We start from the raw sequence: 21,250 nt of genomic DNA on the forward strand, positions 1-21,250 counted from the left end.
AAATATCCAGATAGGGCGGTAGCGATTTTCAAATACATGGATATTATTCGGAAGGCTCAGAGTTACTATGGGGGTTTCGCATGGTTGTCATATGATGAGGAGTTTAGAGCTCGTCTGAGTGTGTCTCAGGACAGACCTTGGGGCGATGTGGATTCCGAGCTGTGGCTACAATGGATGGCGTCTTCTCAGCCGCCTGCTACTACGCACACGGCTAGTGGTTTACCTATATCTTATCGGCCCTTTCCCGCTCGTCCCGCCCAGCCTGGGGCGGGGTTTGGGGGCAGAGGTCAGTCCCCTATTTTTGGAGCCTGTTGGAATTTCAACAGGGGTTTCTGCAATAGGCAGTTTTGCAGATATAAGCATGAGTGTTCCCAGTGTGGTGGAAGACATCCCCTCACACAATGCTTCGCTGGCCAGCGGTTCGGTGACATGGGCAGGGGGCAGAGGGGAAGAGGCAATGCTTTCCAGTTTGCAGGAAAGGGGTCCTACTCCGGTTAAGTTGGAGATTTTGGGGCAATGGTTGCAGGAGTATTCGGATGTTGAGGCTGCCAGCAGACTTTTTTGGGGTTTCAAGGACGTTTTCATAATAGGTTACCAGGGGCCGAGACAGAGTAGGTGGTCAGATAATTTGAAGTCCGCTAAGGAGTTGCCACAGGTGGTTCAGCTGAAGTTGCAGGATGAAGTGGAGGCAGGAAGAGTTGCTGGTCCTTTTTTCAGCTGTCCTATGCCCAATTTGATTGTCTCTCCACTGGGGGTGGTCCCCAAAAAGAAAGTAGGGGAGTTTCGTCTGATACACCACCTGTCATGGCCTGAGGGCTCCTCCATTAATGATTTCATATCGCCCGACGATGCATGTGTGTCCTACGCTTCCGTGGATGATGCCCTGCGTTTGGTTAGATCGGCAGGGAGGGAGGCTCAATTGGCCAAGAGTGATATCCAATCTGCTTTTAGGCTGTTACCCATCCATCCTTCTGACTTTGAACTTTTGGGAATGCAGATGCAGGGGGTGTTTTATGTAGATCGGATGCTTCCTATGGGATGCTCTATCTCTTGTGCCCTCTTTGAACTGTTCAGCACGTTTTTGCAGTGGCGTTTCACTCAGGTTACTGGTCATGCCCTCATTTGTCATTATTTGGATGATTTTCTTTTCATTGGCGTTCAGGGCACAGGTCAGTGCCAGGAGGCGTTGCTGTCTTTTCAGAAATTGGCGCAAGAGCTGGGAGTGCCATTGGCCCCGGATAAGACAGAGGGTCCGAGTACGATGATGGTGTTTTTGGGTATTGAAATAGACACCGTTGCTATGGTAGCGAGGTTGCCAGCAGTGAAAGTTCAGGAAATCACTGCATTTTTGTCATCTGTGATTGAAGAGCGCAAGTTGGAGCTCAGGAAGGTGCAGAAGCTTTTGGGCTATCTTAACTTTGCATGCAGGGTGGTCCGTGCTGGGAGGACGTTTTGCAGGAGATTGGGAATGGCCATGTCTGGGGCTTTTCTTCCTCACCACAGAGTGCGTATTTCAGCGGCTACACGGGCTGATTTGGCTATATGGTTGACTTTTCTAGCAGATTTTAATGGTGTGTCTTTGTTTTTTGCGGATGAAGACATGATTTGGCAAGTGCAGATCTACTAGGATGCATCTGGTGCGCACGGCTTTGGCGTCTTTTGGGAAGGCCGTTGGTGCGCGGAGAGTTGGCCACGTCATTGGCTGTTGCAAGGTCGCAGTATCGCTTTTCTAGAGTTTTTTCCACTTTTGGTTGTCCTGTATGTTTGGGGCGATGAGTTTCAGAATCGTTCAGTGCTTTTCCACGTTGACAATTTAACGGTGGTACAGTTGATTAACAAACAGAAAGCCAGGGATTTGAGAGTCTTACGCTTACTGCGCGCTTTTATGCTAAAATGTTTACAGCTCAATGTTGTTTTTAAGGCGCGGCATATCCCGGGAGTGCATAACAGTATAGCTGACTCTTTGTCTCGTTTACAGTGGGCGAGATTTCGCAGGCTGGCCCCTGGGGCGGAACACACCAAGACTCCAATCCCGCAGTGTGTCTGGGAGTGGGGGGATTGAGACTTGTCGCTTTCGTGGAGAAGTCCATAGCGGCTTCTACAAGACGGAGCTATCAGCAAGCGTGGAGAGAGTTCTTGAGCTATGGTAAACTGTGTGCCGAGAATAGGGGGAGTTTGACCGATGCTCATTTGGTACTAGGTTTTGTGTTACACTTGATTGACAAAGGTCTCACACATACTACTATTTCTGGCAAGTTGGCGGGGATTTCCTTTTACGGGCAGTTGTGGTGGGGAAGGGATCTGGTACAGGGGGTTTTGGTGAAGAGGGTCCTCAAGGGTTTAAGCAGGGTGCAGGCAGGGACGAAACAGTTACGCAGGGCGGTGACTTATGATTTGCTGCGAAGAATGCTGCTGCAGCTACCTTTGGTATGTTATGATGAGTCTGAGTGCAGGCTGTTTAGATTATGTTTCCTATGGTTGTTTTTTGGGGCTTTCAGGGCTTCGGAATTGCTTGGGCTGCGACATAGGCCAGGTATCCACAGTGATGAAGTATTTCTCGAGGGGCACAGGTTGAGCCTTTGGTTGAGAATTTCAAAGACGGATCAGCTGGGCAGGGGTAAATGGGTTTTCTTAAACAGAAGTGAGGATGGTTTCTGCTGTCCTGTAGGGGAATGGGAAAGTTTCAAGGCTTCTAGTGGTTTTGCTCTGGGACTCATATTTTGCCACGCCTCGGGGCAACCTATTTCCGTGGCCCAGTTGCTGGCGGTGATGAGGAAGGTACTCATTATTTTGGGGGAAAACCCTTTCTGTTTTGGAACACACTCTTTTCGTATCGGGGCAGCCACAGAGGCGGCCAGGTTGGGCTGGTCCTGGGCAGACATACGCCGTATTGGGAGATGGAAGTCCAAGTGTTGTGAGAAATATGTTAGGAAAGTGTCTGCATAGATCCTCGTTTCTTTGGTTAATAATTTGTTTTCTATCAAGGTACGGCGCCGGGTCCTGTAAGTTCGAAAAAATCAACATGGATAGTAGGACACTCCTTCGTTAAATGGGCTGCAGTCTATGCTGAGCAACAGATGTGTGGGCGTTCCCTTGGACTGCGCAGTGCTAGCCACGAGGTGGTATGGAAAGGCAAAGGGGGAATGCGTTGGGAGGGTTTGTTTCCGGTGCTGGCCACGATGTGTTCTGGAAGGGGACCGCCAAATTTGCTAATTATTCATTTGGGAGAGAATGACCTGGTTGACTTATCAGGGCTGACGCTAATAAAGTTGATGAAACATGATCTGGAGGTCCTCCAGGCTACCTGGGAGAGCACCCAGTTGATCTGGACAGAGTTCATTACGAGGTTGCACTGGAGAGGAGCACGTCATCATGCAGCTATGGAAAAAGCGAGACGGAAGGTTAACCGTACTATGAGACTTTTCTGTGAGGGTCATGGGGTGCAGGTCCTCGCTCACTCCAACATAAAATGCACGGAAGGGTATCTGTTTCGTGAGGATGGGGTACATTTATCTACAATGGGGCAAGCGTATTACCTTCTGGAGTTAAGGGATTTGATTGCGCAAATTTGGCAGGAACAGATATGGTGCTCTTGAAAAGGGGTTTGTTGCACTACCGGGAATTTTCTGGGTGGGGCAGGAAAACTCTGTTGGTTTTCCTGGGTGGCGGGGTTTTTGCTGGGGGGGTGGGCAGCCTTGAGCGGGTTAGCCTATCCTCCAACGGGGGAGGGGGGGAGCAGTCACGTGAACAGGAAATGAGAAGTTGGGGAAAATGCACACAGGGGTCAGTATTCTGGTTAGGGGTGGGGTTTTTACATTGGGGGTAGTTTTTGGGGAGATTTGAAGACAAACTTTGGAAAGTTATTTCATTGCAGAAAATTATGATTTGGCACCTGTCTTAATAAAGTGGCCTTTTTCGCTAACAAGTAAGTGGTGGTTGGTGATTTATTGTGCGAGGGGGGACCCAGGGGGTGCAGGGCGTGAGCCAGGTCTCCCCCTGGGTGGCTTCGCACAATGGAGCGGCCACCCAGGTGTAGGGCAGGGGCTTTAATTAGGAGGGCGCGCGGCGCGAGGGAAGGTATTAAGTAGCGGGAGGCAAGGGCGGGAAAATCACTGTGCCCTCGGGAGCGGGGAGGAGGGGCTGGTTGTACTTTTTGTCCCACCCACCCACCCTCTTTTTCATAGCCTTTGTTTTATCCCCCCTTTTTTCTTGGGGTTTGGCGATAGGCCGATATTATTTTCTTTTGCCACGATAAGACAGGTTTTTTCTTTTGTTTGCAGGCCTGATAGCGTCCTGGGTAGGCGGGGTTTTTGCTGGGGGGGTGGGCAGCCTTGAGCGGGTTAGCCTATCCTCCAACGGGGGAGGGGGGGAGCAGTCACGTGAACAGGAAATGAGAAGTTGGGGAAAATGCACACAGGGGTCAGTATTCTGGTTAGGGGTGGGGTTTTTACATTGGGGGTAGTTTTTGGGGAGATTTGAAGACAAACTTTGGAAAGTTATTTCATTGCAGAAAATTATGATTTGGCACCAGTCTTAATAAAGTGGCCTTTTTTGCTAACAAGTAAGTGGTGGTTGGTGATTTATTGTGCGAGGGACTTTAAGGGGAAGCCTGTTCGGAGACATGATTACAGGGTAGAAACAGAATTTTTGATATCCATGGAAGCCATCATAAACAAGGCATGGTTGTACTTCTCTGTCCGAAACATAACATCGACAGTTCGAATAGAGTTTCTGTGGGTTCTTTATTTAGGATGAGAGGATTGTAAAGCACTACATTAAACCTTTCAGTGTAGAAAGTGGGAGCACAAGGTAGGTGACCGGTTGTAGTGAAGCGCTCGAGTCACATGGTGCATTCGAAATACTTTAATGCAAAAAACTCCTAAAAGTTTAAAGACAACGAAAAGTCTTGAGCAGTTAATACAGCTTTTAGGGACTCGTCCGGTAGTTTGCAAGTGAATACGGTGGGTTGTAAGCGTGCAAACAGCAGGGTGTTGTGATTAGTGTATCCTGAATCAATACATTTTCATCACAATTGCAAATTGATTACCAGCGGAAAAAAACTTAATCTACACATTCCAAAGGGCTTAGGAGAAAAATGCTGCCAAATAGAGTTACATCTGAGAAATTTGGTGAGTTTCATTCCAAAATTCTCCAGTTTCACCTTTAATTTGTTTAAGACTAGATAATATTATTCCTTGACGACTTGGTTATCTCTCTCCAGGGTAGGTGCCATTATTTATTTATTTTCAGATACAAATTGGTATGAAATGCTCAACGACCAGTAAATAACAGACTGAGAAGAACCTTCCACCCGGCAGATGAAGATTTTAAAACCAACTGTGCCTCCTCCCTCTGGGCAATACCTGATAATGCCAGGCCTCACACTCATTCTGAGGGCACTACACCATTGTGTGGATACAAATCTAGTTCAGGCTGAGCTGTTCTCTTTGAAGGACTGAGGGTCCCTGCACGAGGACACATCGTGGGCTAAAACCTATGGACTGGCTATCGTAATTACCATGAACTTCAATTAATTCAAGCATTCCACTCATCATTTATTTTCCTCAGTATAACGCCCCAAGTGTAACAGGTAAGTCTAGACGTGGGCCCCATGCTCACTGTGCCACGGGACACAAGCTGCACCCTACTCGCAAGGCCACAATAGGCTGAACCAGTCTAGGATTGCTTGTGAGGATACCTGGGCCCGGCAGTTCGGCTGGACTGTTCCTATTGGAGGAGGAGCTAGGCTAATTGGCACATGGCTGGTTCCTGAATGAGATGGTATTGTGGGCAAACAAAAAGCCAAAAAACAATGGATTGGGATGCAGCTGCAGGCAATTACGAGAAAATTATATTAATTCAAGCACTGCACTCATCAGTTTTTTGTTTTCCTGATGATGACACCTTAACCCCTTCTGTGCCACGCCCTTTCCCCCTCCTGTGCCGGGCGTTACATTAGTGGGCGGGTTTCATGACGAGATAGTCTCGTCATGGGCACAGCGCGACCGTGTTCCATGACAAGACTATCTCGGCATGGGCACAGAAGAGGTTAAGTGTGAAGAATATACCCAGACGTGCTTCCCAGACTGACTGTGTCAAAAGAATCAAAACAGAGAGAGCTCAACCTCTCACCAATATTCAGATCTAAACATTCTTCTCTGTAATTAGTTCTCTTCGTGTTCAACACCATGAATGCACTCCTTTCCTGTGACATGACCAAAGACATATTGAAAAACATTTGGGCAAAAAAGCAGCACTGTTTAAGGCCACGCCTTCCCGCCAACATATTGTAACATGCTGCAGACGAATGCCATGTCTCCAACAGCACCAACAGTTTGGCCTAGAATCAAAACCTGTGGTATTTTTGAGTTGGATGGATTCTTACAGTGTACTAACCATATAAGCATTGCTAATCGGAAAGTAACTTTTTTCTTCACTCACAAACTCGAAACCAAAACAACACTCTATGAAAAGTATGTGAAGAAGTGCCCAGCAGAATGTGAGAAAGTTGAAATCTACTCAAGACAAAAAAACTGTGCAAAACAAAATGGCCAAAATGAGCTTCATACACATACATGGCTGATGTCAAAGTTCACGCTTACTGAAAATTTGGGCAGAAGACAAAGTTACGGTAAAGATTTCTAAACACAAGAGTCTAAAATGTCACTGTAATTGACTTGACCCACACTGATGAGGCCCCAACACAGGTGTAAACATGTTCTAGTCCTCTATACAATTCAAGAACACCTCTGGAGTCCAGAGTCACGGTCACAAAAACATACATTGCAGCTTTATAGCAAAAGCACACCCAGCTAGGGAAATAGGGGACAACTGCAATAAGATCAACATTTTGAAAATGGGGGGCCTGGGAGTACTTGCATGGCCTATTAGCAGATATACTGATAGTCAACACAGGTGAAGTTCATCTCAGAGGTGGCTTTTCGGAGGTGAAAGGATCTTTGTGGCATTGCACATCAGCAAACAGGTACTTTTGGGAAAGCAACACATGATCAAGCTTTTTCAATGTGGCACTTATTTTGCAGTCAGGATGATGGACAGCAAATGATAGAGTAGGATTTTTTTTAAATATCTTGTAATATCTAAGTGCGTAACTTCAAAAAAAATTGTTAAGTACATCTCTAAGCTTGACATGTACATTTTAACATGTTGGGATGCACATGATAGCCCAGTAAGGGAAATTATCTTAACACAGAATAGTAGTGCATCTCAAATAAATTCTAGTACATTGTAATCTTATTAGAAGTGTATGTGGCTAGCAAACAACACCACAGACTTTTACCTAGTACTTTTACAAATATTCTAGATTACCTGATCACAGATAAGTTCCCATTTCTTTTCATTGTCGTATTGGCGCAGTAATCTTGCTTTGTCAGGCGGCAGGTTCATAGCATTCTGTAAGAAGAAAAAACATGTGTTATATTATTTAGCAGCACATACTTCTAGATTCTTCAAGTTCAGACAAAGTTTTTAAATCCCCAAATCAAAAAACATTAAACAGAAGCAAAACGGACTTTTTCAAATTAAATGTAACAACAAAAGACAGAGTAAAAAAAACCAGACTCCACAAAAGCAAACTCACAGTAATAACTGCAACTAGCTATACTCCATCAATTATAAGAGGGATCTATTCCGTTGTAGAGCGACAAACTCCACAGTGGTACGGTGTGAAACTCAAACTTAAAGAAGTGCCATGATTCTGCTAATCTATGTCTAAAGTACATTCATTCCAGTGACCTCATTTTACAATCCAGCAAGTGAAAGAAATTGTCAAGAATATAGGTGAGATTTAGAGTTGGGTGGTAAAGTTAATCCTCTGATTTTCAGGGCGAAATTCTACATTTTAAGAGCAGACACCAGCGGAATTTCCACTACCAAAATATTACCAAAATGTAGGAAAACATTTGTGACTTATCCTCTATATTTAGAATTTCCACCAAAAGTTGGGAAAGGTGAACGTTCCCACCCAAATTCAACTCGGGTAGTTAGATCACCATCAAATGTTCACCAGAGTGCCATTATATGTAGTTTATGTCCACATTTAGGATATCAAATGCTATAAAATCAAGTATTTCTGGTGCAGTATACAGATCACCTCAACCTATAATGCCTGAAATGTGTCCAGAAAGAAGCCGGCGAGAAACAAGATATAGAAAATAATACATGGTGTCCAATTACCTTTGACAAACACTTGACTACGTAACAAGAGCAAAACATGAGAGTCTCCTGTTGGAATTAAAGCAGCATACAATGTAGACAACACAAATTCTACATTGCTTTGCTTAATGATTCGCTCAGAATCTTAGAAACATGCGTTTTTGCTCCTAAATTTACTAAATCAACAACAGTAGTATTTTAAGAAGGAGCCGTTTTGCTAAATTCTACAGAGTAACCAAAACGGTCCATTATGCTTTTGCCTCTTCCCCATGACCCACCAGAGAAAAGAACAACGTACCCATAGGTAATGGGATCTACCTAACTGCGAACAGATACCACCAAACATAACAATATCTAGTACAATGTAATGCCCTGCACCCAATGTTCGACTTACAATGCACTAACTTCTTCCACATTGCAATACTCTGACATTTCTACAATGAGTTACAAAGTTCCACATGCTCCAGCGGGTCCTTGCGTGGCAAGGATTTTCATAGGCACCAGTGTCTGAATCACTGTAAAGGGGAAGAACAGCGCTTTTCCACTTGTGAGTGTGCGTCTAAACACGTTGGATTGGGTAAGTAGGTCAAACAACTTAAGAAACTAGTCACGACTGAGCCCACACTGCTGACAGCCCTTGTGCAATGAAGGCATATAAAACGTACCCGAAACTTTCAACTATTTTTGCAGCACATAACCCCGATTTACATTTAAGCGCCTGAATATAATTTTGTAGTACACTAACCGGGTTTACACTTAGGAGCTTGATTATCACCCAACTAAACCGTATGTATTCAGCCAACCTTGGAAGCACGTGTCAGCCCTACAATGTTCTACATTTATCACCTGTACATCTCAGGAGAGGTATTCAGTGCAGCGATTCATTTGGGCCATCGTTTCAGGTGGTCAGCACAAGCTCTTATTTTTAGGGTTTGGGACTTATTGTTCATCATCAGTCTTTCACCTAGAGAAAATGGGATTATTAGGAAAACGAGTGAAAGGAGGATGAGTAGGAAATCATTTAGTTAGGGAAAAGGTAGGGGGAAAAGGTACCCTGCAAGAGGTTTGAAGTGGAATCAATACTTGGCGACCCTAGCATTTGGCGGGCTCCTGATATTAATTCTGGGCCTCTGTATAATAAATATTTATTTAAAATGCACATACTTATGATTCTGTCCACACTTTAATATGGCATCAAAAATAGGGCTTTCCTATAATGTGAACTCTAAAATGAAAAACAAAAGAATTTGTTGGTTTATTCAAAAATAGTAGAATCGGACATTGTTATCATAAACAACAGACCGATATTTACGACTCAAAAGCTAAGACCAATGGTCAGTTCTTGCGCATTCCAAATCACAGATAAATAGGTGTCTATGCTTCAGAAGACAAATGAGCAGCTATTTCTAGGTGTCTTTCTTTGGTACACAGAAGAACACAGATCAAAGGGCACAATTTTTGAGTTGGGAACTTCAGCCTGCTGAAGGACTTCCTTTCTCACAGATTCTCAAAGCCGAAACATTAACCCTTCCACCTATGTGTATTCATAGATGCTTTGGAAACCTGACTCCGAATGTGCTGAAGTTTTACAGTATGCCTCAGTTTTCCACCTCTCACCCAGGGCACATCTTTACCTCATTACAGCTATAACCCATAGACTGCACTAATAATTAACTTACATACTGTTCTTTCATCAGTGAGTCATGCCAGCTTTTAGATAAAGTAGTCAAAAGGTACGTTTGAACCGGAGACATACCTTGTACACCATTTGCTGCAAACATTTAACGCTAAAATGCTTGGCATATACTCTCTTTGGAAAGAAACGACACACCAGTATTCATTAAAGCAACGCGCATTTATAACCGAGATCATTACAGTACTAATAACTCCAAGGCTTGACTTGTTGCTGCGTGTTAATTACTGCTTGTGTGAAGAAACATTGTCTCTCCCTCAGTGCCTCTTTAAAGTACATACTTGCGTTTGGAAATAAAAGCATGTTCTACAGTATTCGGGGCAAGCTCTGCCTGCTGTCTTTCGGCATAAAGAAAATATATACAAAAGTACAGAACGCAATCCAAATGTTCACGACGTGTGGCAAGTTCATATGTAAACCTTAAAAACAGAAGAAAACCCTACATAGCACTTTAAAAGGGCGAGGGCGGGAAAGTGCCCAAGCCTTGACAGGCCCTCCTTGCCTTGGATAGAGAGGTAAGCTTCTGCAACACATTTTTCAGTGGCAAAAGGTTCCAAGACTGCCTCCGAAAACTGCCAATGCCATGCTCTTGACCCCGCTCCTCTCCTGTCACTCAAACCGACAGAAGGTCATTCTGAGGCCATAATGAGGAAACCAAACGGAGGGATTAGATTAACACAGACTACTCGGATTTGTGCTCGGCTAGAATCAGTCTGCGCGCTCACTTGCCCTCTTTATATTCATCAGGAATAACTTGGTGAAAGCTTTTCCATTTCATAAGCCCCCCCTTTAGAATGCTCTTAAAATCATGGTTTATCTGCTTTTATCTGAAAGATAGAGCCATGTAACCTCCTATTGTACTTCACTATTTATTTTTTATATGGAAGGAAATGTTGTGTGATAACTGCAGATAGGTTTATTTAAATAAAATATTCAGTTGCTAAAAGAAAAAATCGTAAATTAAATGTAATCCGATTCAGCCAGTTTAGTAATGCAGGTAACGTTTGTGTATCTGAATGTTTTTGCAGGTGCCTTATGTGTGGGAATTTCTGGAAATGTGAAATCATGGTTTACTGAATTTGCAGCACACTATGTAGATTTTCCAGGTATCTTCAGAGAATTATTCTGTAAATCAGCCGTTTTTGCAGTAGAAACTCCTTCCAAACCCAGTTTAACGACAGTCTTTGCCCTAAGAGTAGCATTTTGCAGAATTCATGTACAAGTGAGATATGCAACGCGGCCCATAGATTCCTTAAAATAAAATAAAAAGTATATTCGCAATAACACCATATCATCTAGCCTGTGCATTTTCATATCGACTATAAGGTTACGGATTCTACTGGGTCCTGAACTCTGCCAATTCTTTCACAGTACAAAGACTCTCCCCTGTCTGCCCTGGGCTCCTGGGTTCTGTTATTGCTTCTGATGGCACTGATGCAAAGGGACAGCGGTTTTATGCATTCCCACCCTCAACAAAATATCGCATGGATGCTGCTTAGTGAGCTAACCACGAAATCTTTATCAACAAGCACACCTCTGCACAAAAATGCGGACCGCTGTGCTGTGTAAATATTCATTTAGCCTTCACTGCGCCCTTCTTAATCCTGCATTCCCTAAGGCCCCCATTCCACATTAGCAGCAGGGTGGCCTTCGGGGTAGTTTCACACGTTATCAATTTTTAACATATAACAATGCGTCAGTCATATCCTTCTATGCAACCCCCTGTACCATGCAGACTGTGGGAGTTGACCATGCCTTGTGCTTGCATATGCTCTTTGGATTCTCTCTGGCCCCTCATCTGGAAACATTGCCTTAAAAAGTGAAGGCAATACTCATGATAAAGACACTGCAATCCCTTCTACAGCGGTAACAGATCTTTCTTTTCCCCACAGTCATCATCTTTTCATGCGCCAAAAACCTAGCTTTGCACCTCGCATGAAGATAGTGAGCTTCCGCTGTCACAATCACTCCAAACTTCCAGTCAGATTGTCCGATATATGGATAGTCTCTGCAGCATGAGCCTTACGTTAGGCAACGCTTGGACATCGATCAGGACGACCATATATATCAGATTTATTGGGGGATGATAAATGTATTGAAAAGATCAGCCACTTGGTTTATCCCCCTATGCCACCACTGGAGTTCACTATCAGCATCTGTCATGGAAAGCAAAATCGGACCCTATGGAAAACTGGGACATAAGGACCCGACTGTTGTAGAGAGGAACTTCAGAAAGGGGATCACTTTGATGCTCGCTAGAGTCAAGACATGAACAGTTTATTTAGTCCTAGCAACTAAAAACGACAAAGGACCTAGGGATTCTCTTCACATCTTGTACACCGAGAGCTTCACTGTAGGAAGCCTGGCAGGGTTTTCCATTTTAATGAACTACTTTACCAACATTTTTAAGAAAGCTTCACTGTGGGAAGCCAGGCCGGGGTTTCCTCTTTAATGAAATACATTACCAACATTTTTGAGAAAGCTTTGACCAAAAAACCTACAGGCTATTGCATCCCCCGGGACACTGTCCTCCGCTCACGCTATTTAAGTAAGTATGCGATTCACTAGGCGTTTTGTGATGCCCATCACTCTCGGCTATACATTAATGTACCCCCATCTGACACATTCAGAGGAACCCGGGAGCCACCCAGAGATAGAGCTTGGACAGTTGATTCATTCAATCCAAAGGCAGAGTTTCCAGTTACTCCATCACCAGCGTAGGAAATGGAGTGTCAGAAAATAGGTACCTTCAGAGAACCTTTGGTTACTATTACACTTCCAGCGTTTTACCTCATTCATATCTCATCTTGAAAACACGCTTCATTCATTGGTCAGTGTGCAAACTTCAACTGCTGAAAACAAAAAAATTCACCTCACGAGACAATGAGGTTTGATTCCATTTGGACTAAAGTAGCAACACATTGCCCATTGCCCCTCATAGGGTATCAAAAACATGCTCCAGTACCTCTCACTTTCATCGCACCAACCATCTACTCTCCACTAGGCTCCCAGTGGGAATGCTGGCTTATTTTAAATGCTTAGTTACCGAATAAGGTTAAAAAGTTACAAACTCCTGATGCCCAACACACTAGAGTGACACCAGGTGACACCGGGCACAGCAAGTGACACTTTCTTTGCATCTCGAGCATAAGAAAACAAAATATAGAACCGATACAGTTCACGTTGGGGGCCTTCATTACTTTGGAGATGTACGATTTCGTGTTCCGCCAAAGAATCAAAGCCGATTATTCGCTAAAATAAAGGGGCCTAAAGCATGAGCTAGAAGCTCCCCATGACACATTTGTTTTCTTACAGAGAAATCTATTTTAAGGGGTGAATACCGAGACACAATTTTAACTTGCATTTATAGCCCACTATAGGACTGTGGCACTGAAGAAAAACATTTCATGAACGCATTAAAATATAAGTATTGGGCTAACCAGCAGGTCTAGATTTAATATGCTAATGCAGGCAAACAAAGGCATTCACAAACTTGTTTGCATGTGCTCCATGCATAAATACTGTTTACAATGTTAAGGCCAGACACACTGGCTCTGCCGGTGCGGGGAGGGAGTAGAAAATATGAATACTTTCGGTCTTTAATGTATATCGGAGGTAAAGAATTGGAAGTGACAAACTGTGATCCTGAAGTGTACTTTTTAGATGTACAATCCTCTGGGTATGCCAATGGAGGCCCTTCCTAGAAGGTGGAATGATACACAAGGAATCGCTTGGGGTGATGAGACATTTACGTATATGGGTGGAGTCAATGTCCGCTCTTAATATATTTTAAAGAATTAGTTAACTATAGGAAAAAAGAATAAAGCATTATCAAGCCAGACCTAAAAAACACAACGAAGTGAAGAATGCTTGAATAAACACAGCCTGTCTTCCCACATTGGCAAAGAGCAGTCAATGACGCTTTAAATGTAAATTAATCACAATGGAGACAGAGCAAACAGGATCATAATAATAAAAACGGCACCGACAGTCTGGTAAGTATCCGGCATCCCCTTTGGCTGCAAAACACAAACTACCGCCAGTGAATGGTTTCATATAAACAGTAACGTGATCTTAAAGAAAACAGCTTCTGTAATCATTCAGAGGTGGTAAACAGTGAGGGCAAGCCCCTGCTTGGTGTGCACTGTAATGCAATGAAATCCGAATTAAGAGACAATGGCACATCAATAAGAACTTTCTAAAACTATGATCAGGGATCCCACAGCGCAATGGAAAACACTAACGTTTATGCAAGAAAGGGCTGGTTTGGTGCAGCCCCATAACAGCTCCCTAGGAAATAGCTGCAGCAGGGTGGCCGCCTCACTCCATGTCATTATAGATACACCATTGGACTCTCATCCCTGCTTAAGGGGGATATGGACTTCCAGCACCAGAGTGATCACGGCCCTAGGAGGCGGCCCGCAGATAGTACCTGCACCTGCTGGAAGCGCTATAAAGCGCGTGCCCTCATTCCGCTGCATGTGCCCTGTCCAGGCAAAGCCCGGTCCAAAGGCGGGCCGTCCACACCCACTGGAGCCCGGAGGAGGCTGGGCCGCGCTACCTCTCTTTGGTTTGTATTTTCACAGCACTTGCTACTTCACTTGTCAGCTTCTACAAGTTGTTTAATTTATGCTTGGCCTGTGCGAATTGTACATCAACTGGTGAAGAGAAAACTGGGAGTTCCAACCATTACTACTCCACCAGCTGAAACCACTTCAATAGATAGGATGATCCAGCGAGCGGTGGGTGTGATAAGTAATGAAACTGACCTAGCAGAACACAGACTTTCCCTCGATTCCTCCACTGGGACGGATCCTACAAGCATTTCTCCGGTCCCCTCTTCCTCATCTCTTCTTCCCATAAGCACGCCAGGCTGTACATCATCGCTTTTAATGGCACAAGGCCTAGGTCCATCTGACTTAACTGCCACGCCTCACCCACCTGATAGCCTGCTCCAACCTGCATCGGGTAAGCGCTCGAAGCGACTTACCAAGGCGCGGCCAGTGGAAACAGCAACTCCGCTGCCGTTGCATTATTTGTTTGAATCTTTGGGAGTAAGGAGTTTGTTTGAGGGCTGCTTGGATACAGTAATTGCCCTTTTGAAGGTGGAACTATCACCATTGAGTGCACACTGTGGATTTGAAACGTACGTGGGAATCATCTGCCCAGGTCCTTAGGAGTTCCTCTGTTCCAAGCATAGGTGAGAAGGAGTGTCATGTAGCACACCGAAGTAATTCAGCAAAGCACCAACCCGGCCCATTGGTGTCTTGCGGCAAGTAACATCTTGCTGGCAAGGAGGATAGGCTGCTAGGTGTGGGACCCAATGATAGACAAGGGGATTATATCATTGTTAATTTTAGATCACATCACATAGTAAAGCAATTGGTTTTTGGGCACATCACTAACCAGCTGGATAACAGCAATGTTGCTTTTTGTGTCCCTGGGCTACTTTTTTCAAGCCTGGCATTCGTGCCATTGGGGAAAGTATGTGGGTGCACCACAGGGCTATCGAGACCATAGCCCTGAGATCGAATAATGTTTTAAATAGCGGGATTTCGAACTATAATCACTTTGAGGTACTGGCAGACAATGACGGACGTGATGGGGTAGGGCCTGGTCCATCTGAAGCAGCCAAATGTGTGACTGGGTGTCTAGACTGGGTTGAGCTTGTCCCATCTGTGATGTTGATAGTGAAAGTGTCGCTCAGACTGGAGTAGGGATTGTCCTATCTAATGATATTAATAAGGAGAATGTGTGCATGGATGGGCTAGTTCTACTTAACGCTGATGGTGAGAGTACCCGTGCGCATAAGGCTTATTCTATTTCAACCATCAAATTGGTCTCCTTGAATGTTGTAGGGCTACTCTCCACGTTGTCTTGTCCTGAGTGGTGCGCCTTCATAGAAGTATATGACATATGTCAATTCAAAGAAACCTTGTCGACTAGCCCTTCACATCATTCAGGATTCAGGTCATTCAGCTAGGAGGCTATTTCATTGGGGAGAAGTAAGCCAGTGGAGGATATTTCAATTTGGTTCAAAACAACTGTCATGTGTAGCATTAAGGAAATCAAGTTGGATTCTGCTGATCTGTTGTGTATTAGTCTGACTTCACTGGGCACAGCTACATGTTACATTTATTTGCAGAGGCCCTACAATAAACTTTGTAAACATGAGTCTGGAGTAATCCACATGTTGTCCGCCCATCTGGGCAAACTCTCTGCAGAGGCCTTTAAGATTATGGGGTGCCAAACTGTCAGTTCGAGCGCCCTGATGCTCACGTTAAGCTCCAATCTACTGAGGATGATCAATTATGGCTTATACCTGCATTAGCTATCTACCTTATAAAAAATGGTCCCCTCTGGGCATACAACTCAATTCCCTTGTTTTAAACCAGGGACTAAGAGACCGAAATGGCACGTCAAGGTTGGAGAAAGATGGCAAACATACGTTCAATAGACCACAGAGCACATGTCTTATTGACTATTTTCTACTCGATATCTAACTATGGCCCAAATAAATAGATAAGGTGGTCCTACCCGGTCAGGATAGCGATTACAAAGTGCTAGCTGTAGAATTGAGGAGTTTCATATCTGTAGTGCAGCCAAACTATAATGAGCCCTTCGACGTAAGGTTAACTCTGTCCTCCAATAGACAGTGTTAAATGGAGTGCGTTATCGCACTCCAGGGAATCGGTTGCTGAAGTCTATAAAAGTTGTTGCTGATCGGATAGGGGAGCAAATGCCATTATTAAACTTGCCTTTGAAGTATGGTGCAGCCTTGTCGAACTTTAGTGAAATTCACATCCAAATGTTCCAGAAATTGAGACATCACTTCTTTGTAGAGGTTAGTCGATTAGCTAGGAGACGCAGTGCTGCCTCTTGGTATAATATACTGTGTAATGAGGCCGCTGAGGCACTAATGGGTGCTATTAAACGATAAATTTTGTATTCAAGCAGCTAGAGATACCTATATAAATGCCATACGGGCAGCAAAGAGAGCGTGGGAAATTGAGAAATGGGAGGGTCTGCTGATACCGGCCAAAAGAGGAGAGACACACTTTCTGGAATATTATCTCCATTGGCTCCTGTGAAGGGCTTATCTTCGCTGAAAATCACATCATGATGACAGAATGGGCTGCTAATTTTTCTAATTTATACTTCCCTGAGGAGCAGAGTGAAGATCTTGAGCAGGTCACCAGTGATGAAAATTCGGCCAGCCCTGATGGATCAAAAATCACCTCAGCACCCTTGCTAAGTGGCCTGCAAGAAGACATAGGCTTTAGCTCAGGGGAAATTAGGCAAGCCATCAATAAAATCATGCGACAAAGCTCCAGGGTTAGATACGGATCCTGGTGACCTTTACCTGGACGAGATTGGTGTATAGACCATTTATTTTGCCACACTCTTCGAGGCCATACTGAAAGGGGCTCCCATTTCTTCCACCTGGGCAGGTGCAGAGACTGTCCCCATCTTTAAGAAGGGATACAGAGATGATCTCTCCAACTACAGGCCTATAAGCTTAATTGATAGTGCCCAAAAGCTCTTTGTGAGGCTCACCTTGAGTAGAGTGCAAGATTGGTCAGATATACTGACCTGTCTGCAAGCAGGCTTTACAGAGCATACAAGTACACTTGAGCAGGTCCTCCGCCTCCAGTTATTGTACTGGAAGATTGTACAGCTAGGAGGCAGGCGCTTGTATGTGGTGTTTGTTAAACTTAGGTCAGCATTTACCCTCATTCCCCGGCCTAAGTTATGGCAAATATTAGCTGATAAGGGGGTTCTGCTCTACTTACTGAACCGGATTATAATGTTCCATGATAGTAATTTCGACCAAGTTAGATGTGGGCCGATGGGGGAAATAAATTGATTCCCAGTCAAAAGGGGAGTTGGGCAGGGGTGCGTCCTCGCACCCATTTTATTTTCACTATTTATAAACGATCTGGTAGCGTACGAGGATCATAGCGAGTCTGACGCACCCTGTCTGGCAAACATCAGGGTTCCTGCCCTGATGTTTGCTGATGACATGCTGCTCCTCTCAAACTCACCTATGGGATTGCAAAAAGTTCTTTGGTTTGATAGTTTCTGCAAGGCAAGGGGTTTAGATATTAACCTTGCAATAACAAAATGGAATATGCTACTTACCAGTATGCATCTGTTCTTGGCATGTAGAGCTGCAGAGTTGTACACTTAGCATAGATCGCCATCTGGTGTTGGGCCCGGATGTTTGCAGTTTGTTTTTCTTCTTGGACAGTCTTTGGAAGTCACGAGTTTGGTGACTCCTCCTTCGGTCCGTACTGCGCATGGGCTTCGGCTCCATCCTCAGATTGTTTTTCGCCAACAGGGAAATGATGGAGCGTAGTAATAACAGTGAGAAACCCATGTGTTGTATCTAAATAAGATGTACTGGAACGGATACAGGTAGCCGGGGAGGCGGGTGGGCGTGTACAACTCTGCAGCTCTACATGCCAAGAACAGATGCATACTGGTAAGTAGCATATTCCGTTCGAGGCATATGAGCTGCAGATTGTACACTTAGCATAGATTATATAGCAGTACCCAACCCTAGCGGCGACCACCGGTATCCGTTGCAGCTGTTTGAAAAAGTGTCTTTAGTACAGCCTGGCCCACCCTAGCTTGCTGCTTGGAATGCACATCTACACAGTAGTGTTTTGTGAAGGTGTGCGGTGTAGACCATGTGGCTGCCTTGCAGATGTCATCTAAGGGTATATTCCCTAGAAAAGCCATAGAAGCCCCTAACTTTCTTGTAGAGTGGGCTTTAGGGGGAACAGATAATGTTCTCTTTGCCTTTTGATAGCAAATTTGTATGCATTTTACAATCCACCTAGCTATCCCTGATTTTGAAATGGGGTTGCCTTTATGTGGTGGAGAGAAGGAAACAAACAATTGTTTAGTCTTCCTGAAGGGTTGCGTTCTTTGTATGTAGTATAGTAACGCCCTTTTTACATCGAGTGTGTGTAAGGCCCTTTCTGCAACAGATTGGGGTTGCGAAAAGAAGACAGGTAATTCCACTGATTGATTGAGGTGGAAGGGGGAAATGACTTTGGGCAGAAACTTCGGATTTGTGCGAAGTATGACCTTGCTGTGATGCATTTGTATGTAGGGTTCCTGTATGGTGAACGCCTGTATTTCACCAACCCTTCTAAGGGAAGTGATAGCTACAAGGAAAGCTGTTTTCCAGGTGAGAAACTGTAGCTCACATTTGTGCATTGGTTCGAAGGGCGGACCCATTAGACGTGTAAGAACCAAATTTAGATTCCATACAGGGGAAGGTGGTGCCCTGGGAGGAATTACTCGTTGAAGGCCTTCCATGAAGGCTTTAATAGCGGGCACTCTGAAGAGTGATAAATGCTGCCTGTTTTGTAGATAGGCAGCGATCGCTGCTAGGTGTAGGCGTATGGATGAATATGCCAGGTTACACCTGTAAAGATGGAGCAGATAGCATATTATGTGCTGTATGGATGCATCTAGAGGGTTGATTGTATTGTTACGGCAGTAAATTACGAATCTTTTCCACTTTGCGGCATAGCATGCTCTAGTGGTAGGGCGTCTGGCTTCCATGATGATGTTCATGCAATCAGGGGGAAGGTTAAGGTATCCGAATTCTAGGATTTCAGGAGCCAGATCGCCAGGTTGAGCTGAGCTGGGTCCGGGTGCCTGATTTCTCCATGGTTCTGGGTTAGGAGGCATGGGGATAGATGCAATTTTTGATGTGGTACCACTGACAGTTGTAGTAGCGTGGTGTACCACGGCTGCCTGGCCCACGTCGGAGCTACCAGAATGAGTGTGAGGGAGTGCTGTTGTAGCTTCCTGACCACTAATGGAATTAGTGGGAGAGGTGGAAAGGCGTATGCAAATCTGCCTGACCAGTTCATCCATATCGCATTGCCCTTGGACAATGGGTGTGGGTATCTGGCGGCGAAGCTTGGGCATTTTTTGTTTTCGTGGGTGGCGAAGAGGTCTATCTGAGGATGCCCCCACTGTTGGAAGAATGGGTGAAGAACTTGTGGATGCAGTTCCCATTCGTGTAGTTGTTGTGTTTGTCTGCTGAGCAGATCTGCCATGGTGTTTTGTACGCCTGGAACGTGCTGTGCCAGGAGAAAGATGTTTTGGGGAATTGCCCATCTCCATATGCTCTGGGCTAAGCGGGAGAGCTGGGGAGAGTGTGTCCCCCCCTGTTTTTGTATATAATACATCGCAGTCATATTGTCTGTGCGAATGAGGACTGCTTTGCCCGAAATCTGTTTTTGGAAAGATTTTAGGGCTAGAAAGATCGCCAAGAGCTCCAGGTGGTTGATGTGGAGCGATTTTTGCTGTGGCGTCCATAGACCTTGCATGGTGAGGTGTAGGAGGTGCGCTCCCCAGCCGGAGAGCGATGCGTCCGCTGTTAGAATCACCTGAGGAACCGGGTCCAGGAACGGCCGCCCTTTGGAAAGGTTTGTGGTGTTCCACCACTGCAGAGAGTGATGTGTGCGGCCGTCCACCAACACCAGATCCGTCAGCTGACCCTGGGCCTGGTTCCACTGTTGTGCTAGGCACTCTTGAAGTGGACGCATGTGGAGTCTTGCATGGGGCACTATGAAGATGCAAGACGCCATCATTCCTATGAGCTTCATAAACACTCTTGCTGGAAGAGAGTGTTGAGGAAGGAATGTTTTGCGTAAGGCTTGAATGCTTGTGATTCTGGCTGAGTTTGGATAGGCAATACCCTTGGAGGTGTCTATAGTGGCCCCGAGATATTGCTTTGTGTGAGATGGTATGAGGTGGGACTTTTGGTAGTTCACCGTGAAGCCTAGCTGGTGGAGCAGTTGGATGGTGCTGTTTGTATGCTGCACACATTGGTCGTAGGACGCGGCTTTTATCAGCCAGTCGTCCAGGTAAGGGAAGACGTGAATGTGTTGACGTCTGAGGTGTGCTGCTACTACTGCTAGGCATTTGGTAAACACCCGCGGTGCGGTGGTGACCCCGAAGGGGAGAACCGTGAATTGGTAATGTTGCCCGTCCACCACGAACCTGAGGTATTTCCTGTGAGAGGGGTGTATTGGAATGTGAAAGTATGCGTCTTTCAGATCCAAGGTTGTGAGAAAGTCTCCCTGGCAGAGGAGTGGGAGGACTTGCTGTAGGGTGACCATGTGAAAATGGTCTGAGTGTATGTAGGCATTTAGAGGCCGGAGGTCGAGAATGGGTCTGAGGGTCCCGTCTTTCTTTGGTATTAAGAAATATAGGGAGTAGACCCCTAGATTTTGTTGATTGACGGGGACCTGCTCTATAGCGTGTTTTTGTAGGAGTGAGAGTACCTCTTGTTTGAGCAGTGTGGAATGTTCTTGAGACATTGGACGGTGCCTTGGTGGGATATTGGGTGGG

The 21,250-nt window shown here is 45.1% G+C and overlaps 1 protein-coding gene across 1 annotated transcript in view; it reads right to left on the reverse strand.

The window, feature by feature from the left end:
• LOC146861307 (formin-like protein 2) overlaps window positions 1-21,250 on the reverse strand; it is a 393,344-nt gene that overhangs the window by 54,788 nt on the left and 317,306 nt on the right. The window contains exon 2 of the mRNA XM_085646227.1: window positions 7,330-7,413. Coding sequence (XP_085502353.1) covers window positions 7,330-7,413 — 84 coding nt within the window. The remainder of the gene's footprint in view (window positions 1-7,329; window positions 7,414-21,250) is intronic.

The sequence above is a fragment of the Triturus cristatus genome, chromosome 3_1 (assembly GCF_964204655.1).
Source record: "Triturus cristatus chromosome 3_1, aTriCri1.1, whole genome shotgun sequence".
In the NCBI taxonomy this organism is placed as follows: Eukaryota; Metazoa; Chordata; class Amphibia; order Caudata; family Salamandridae; genus Triturus; species Triturus cristatus.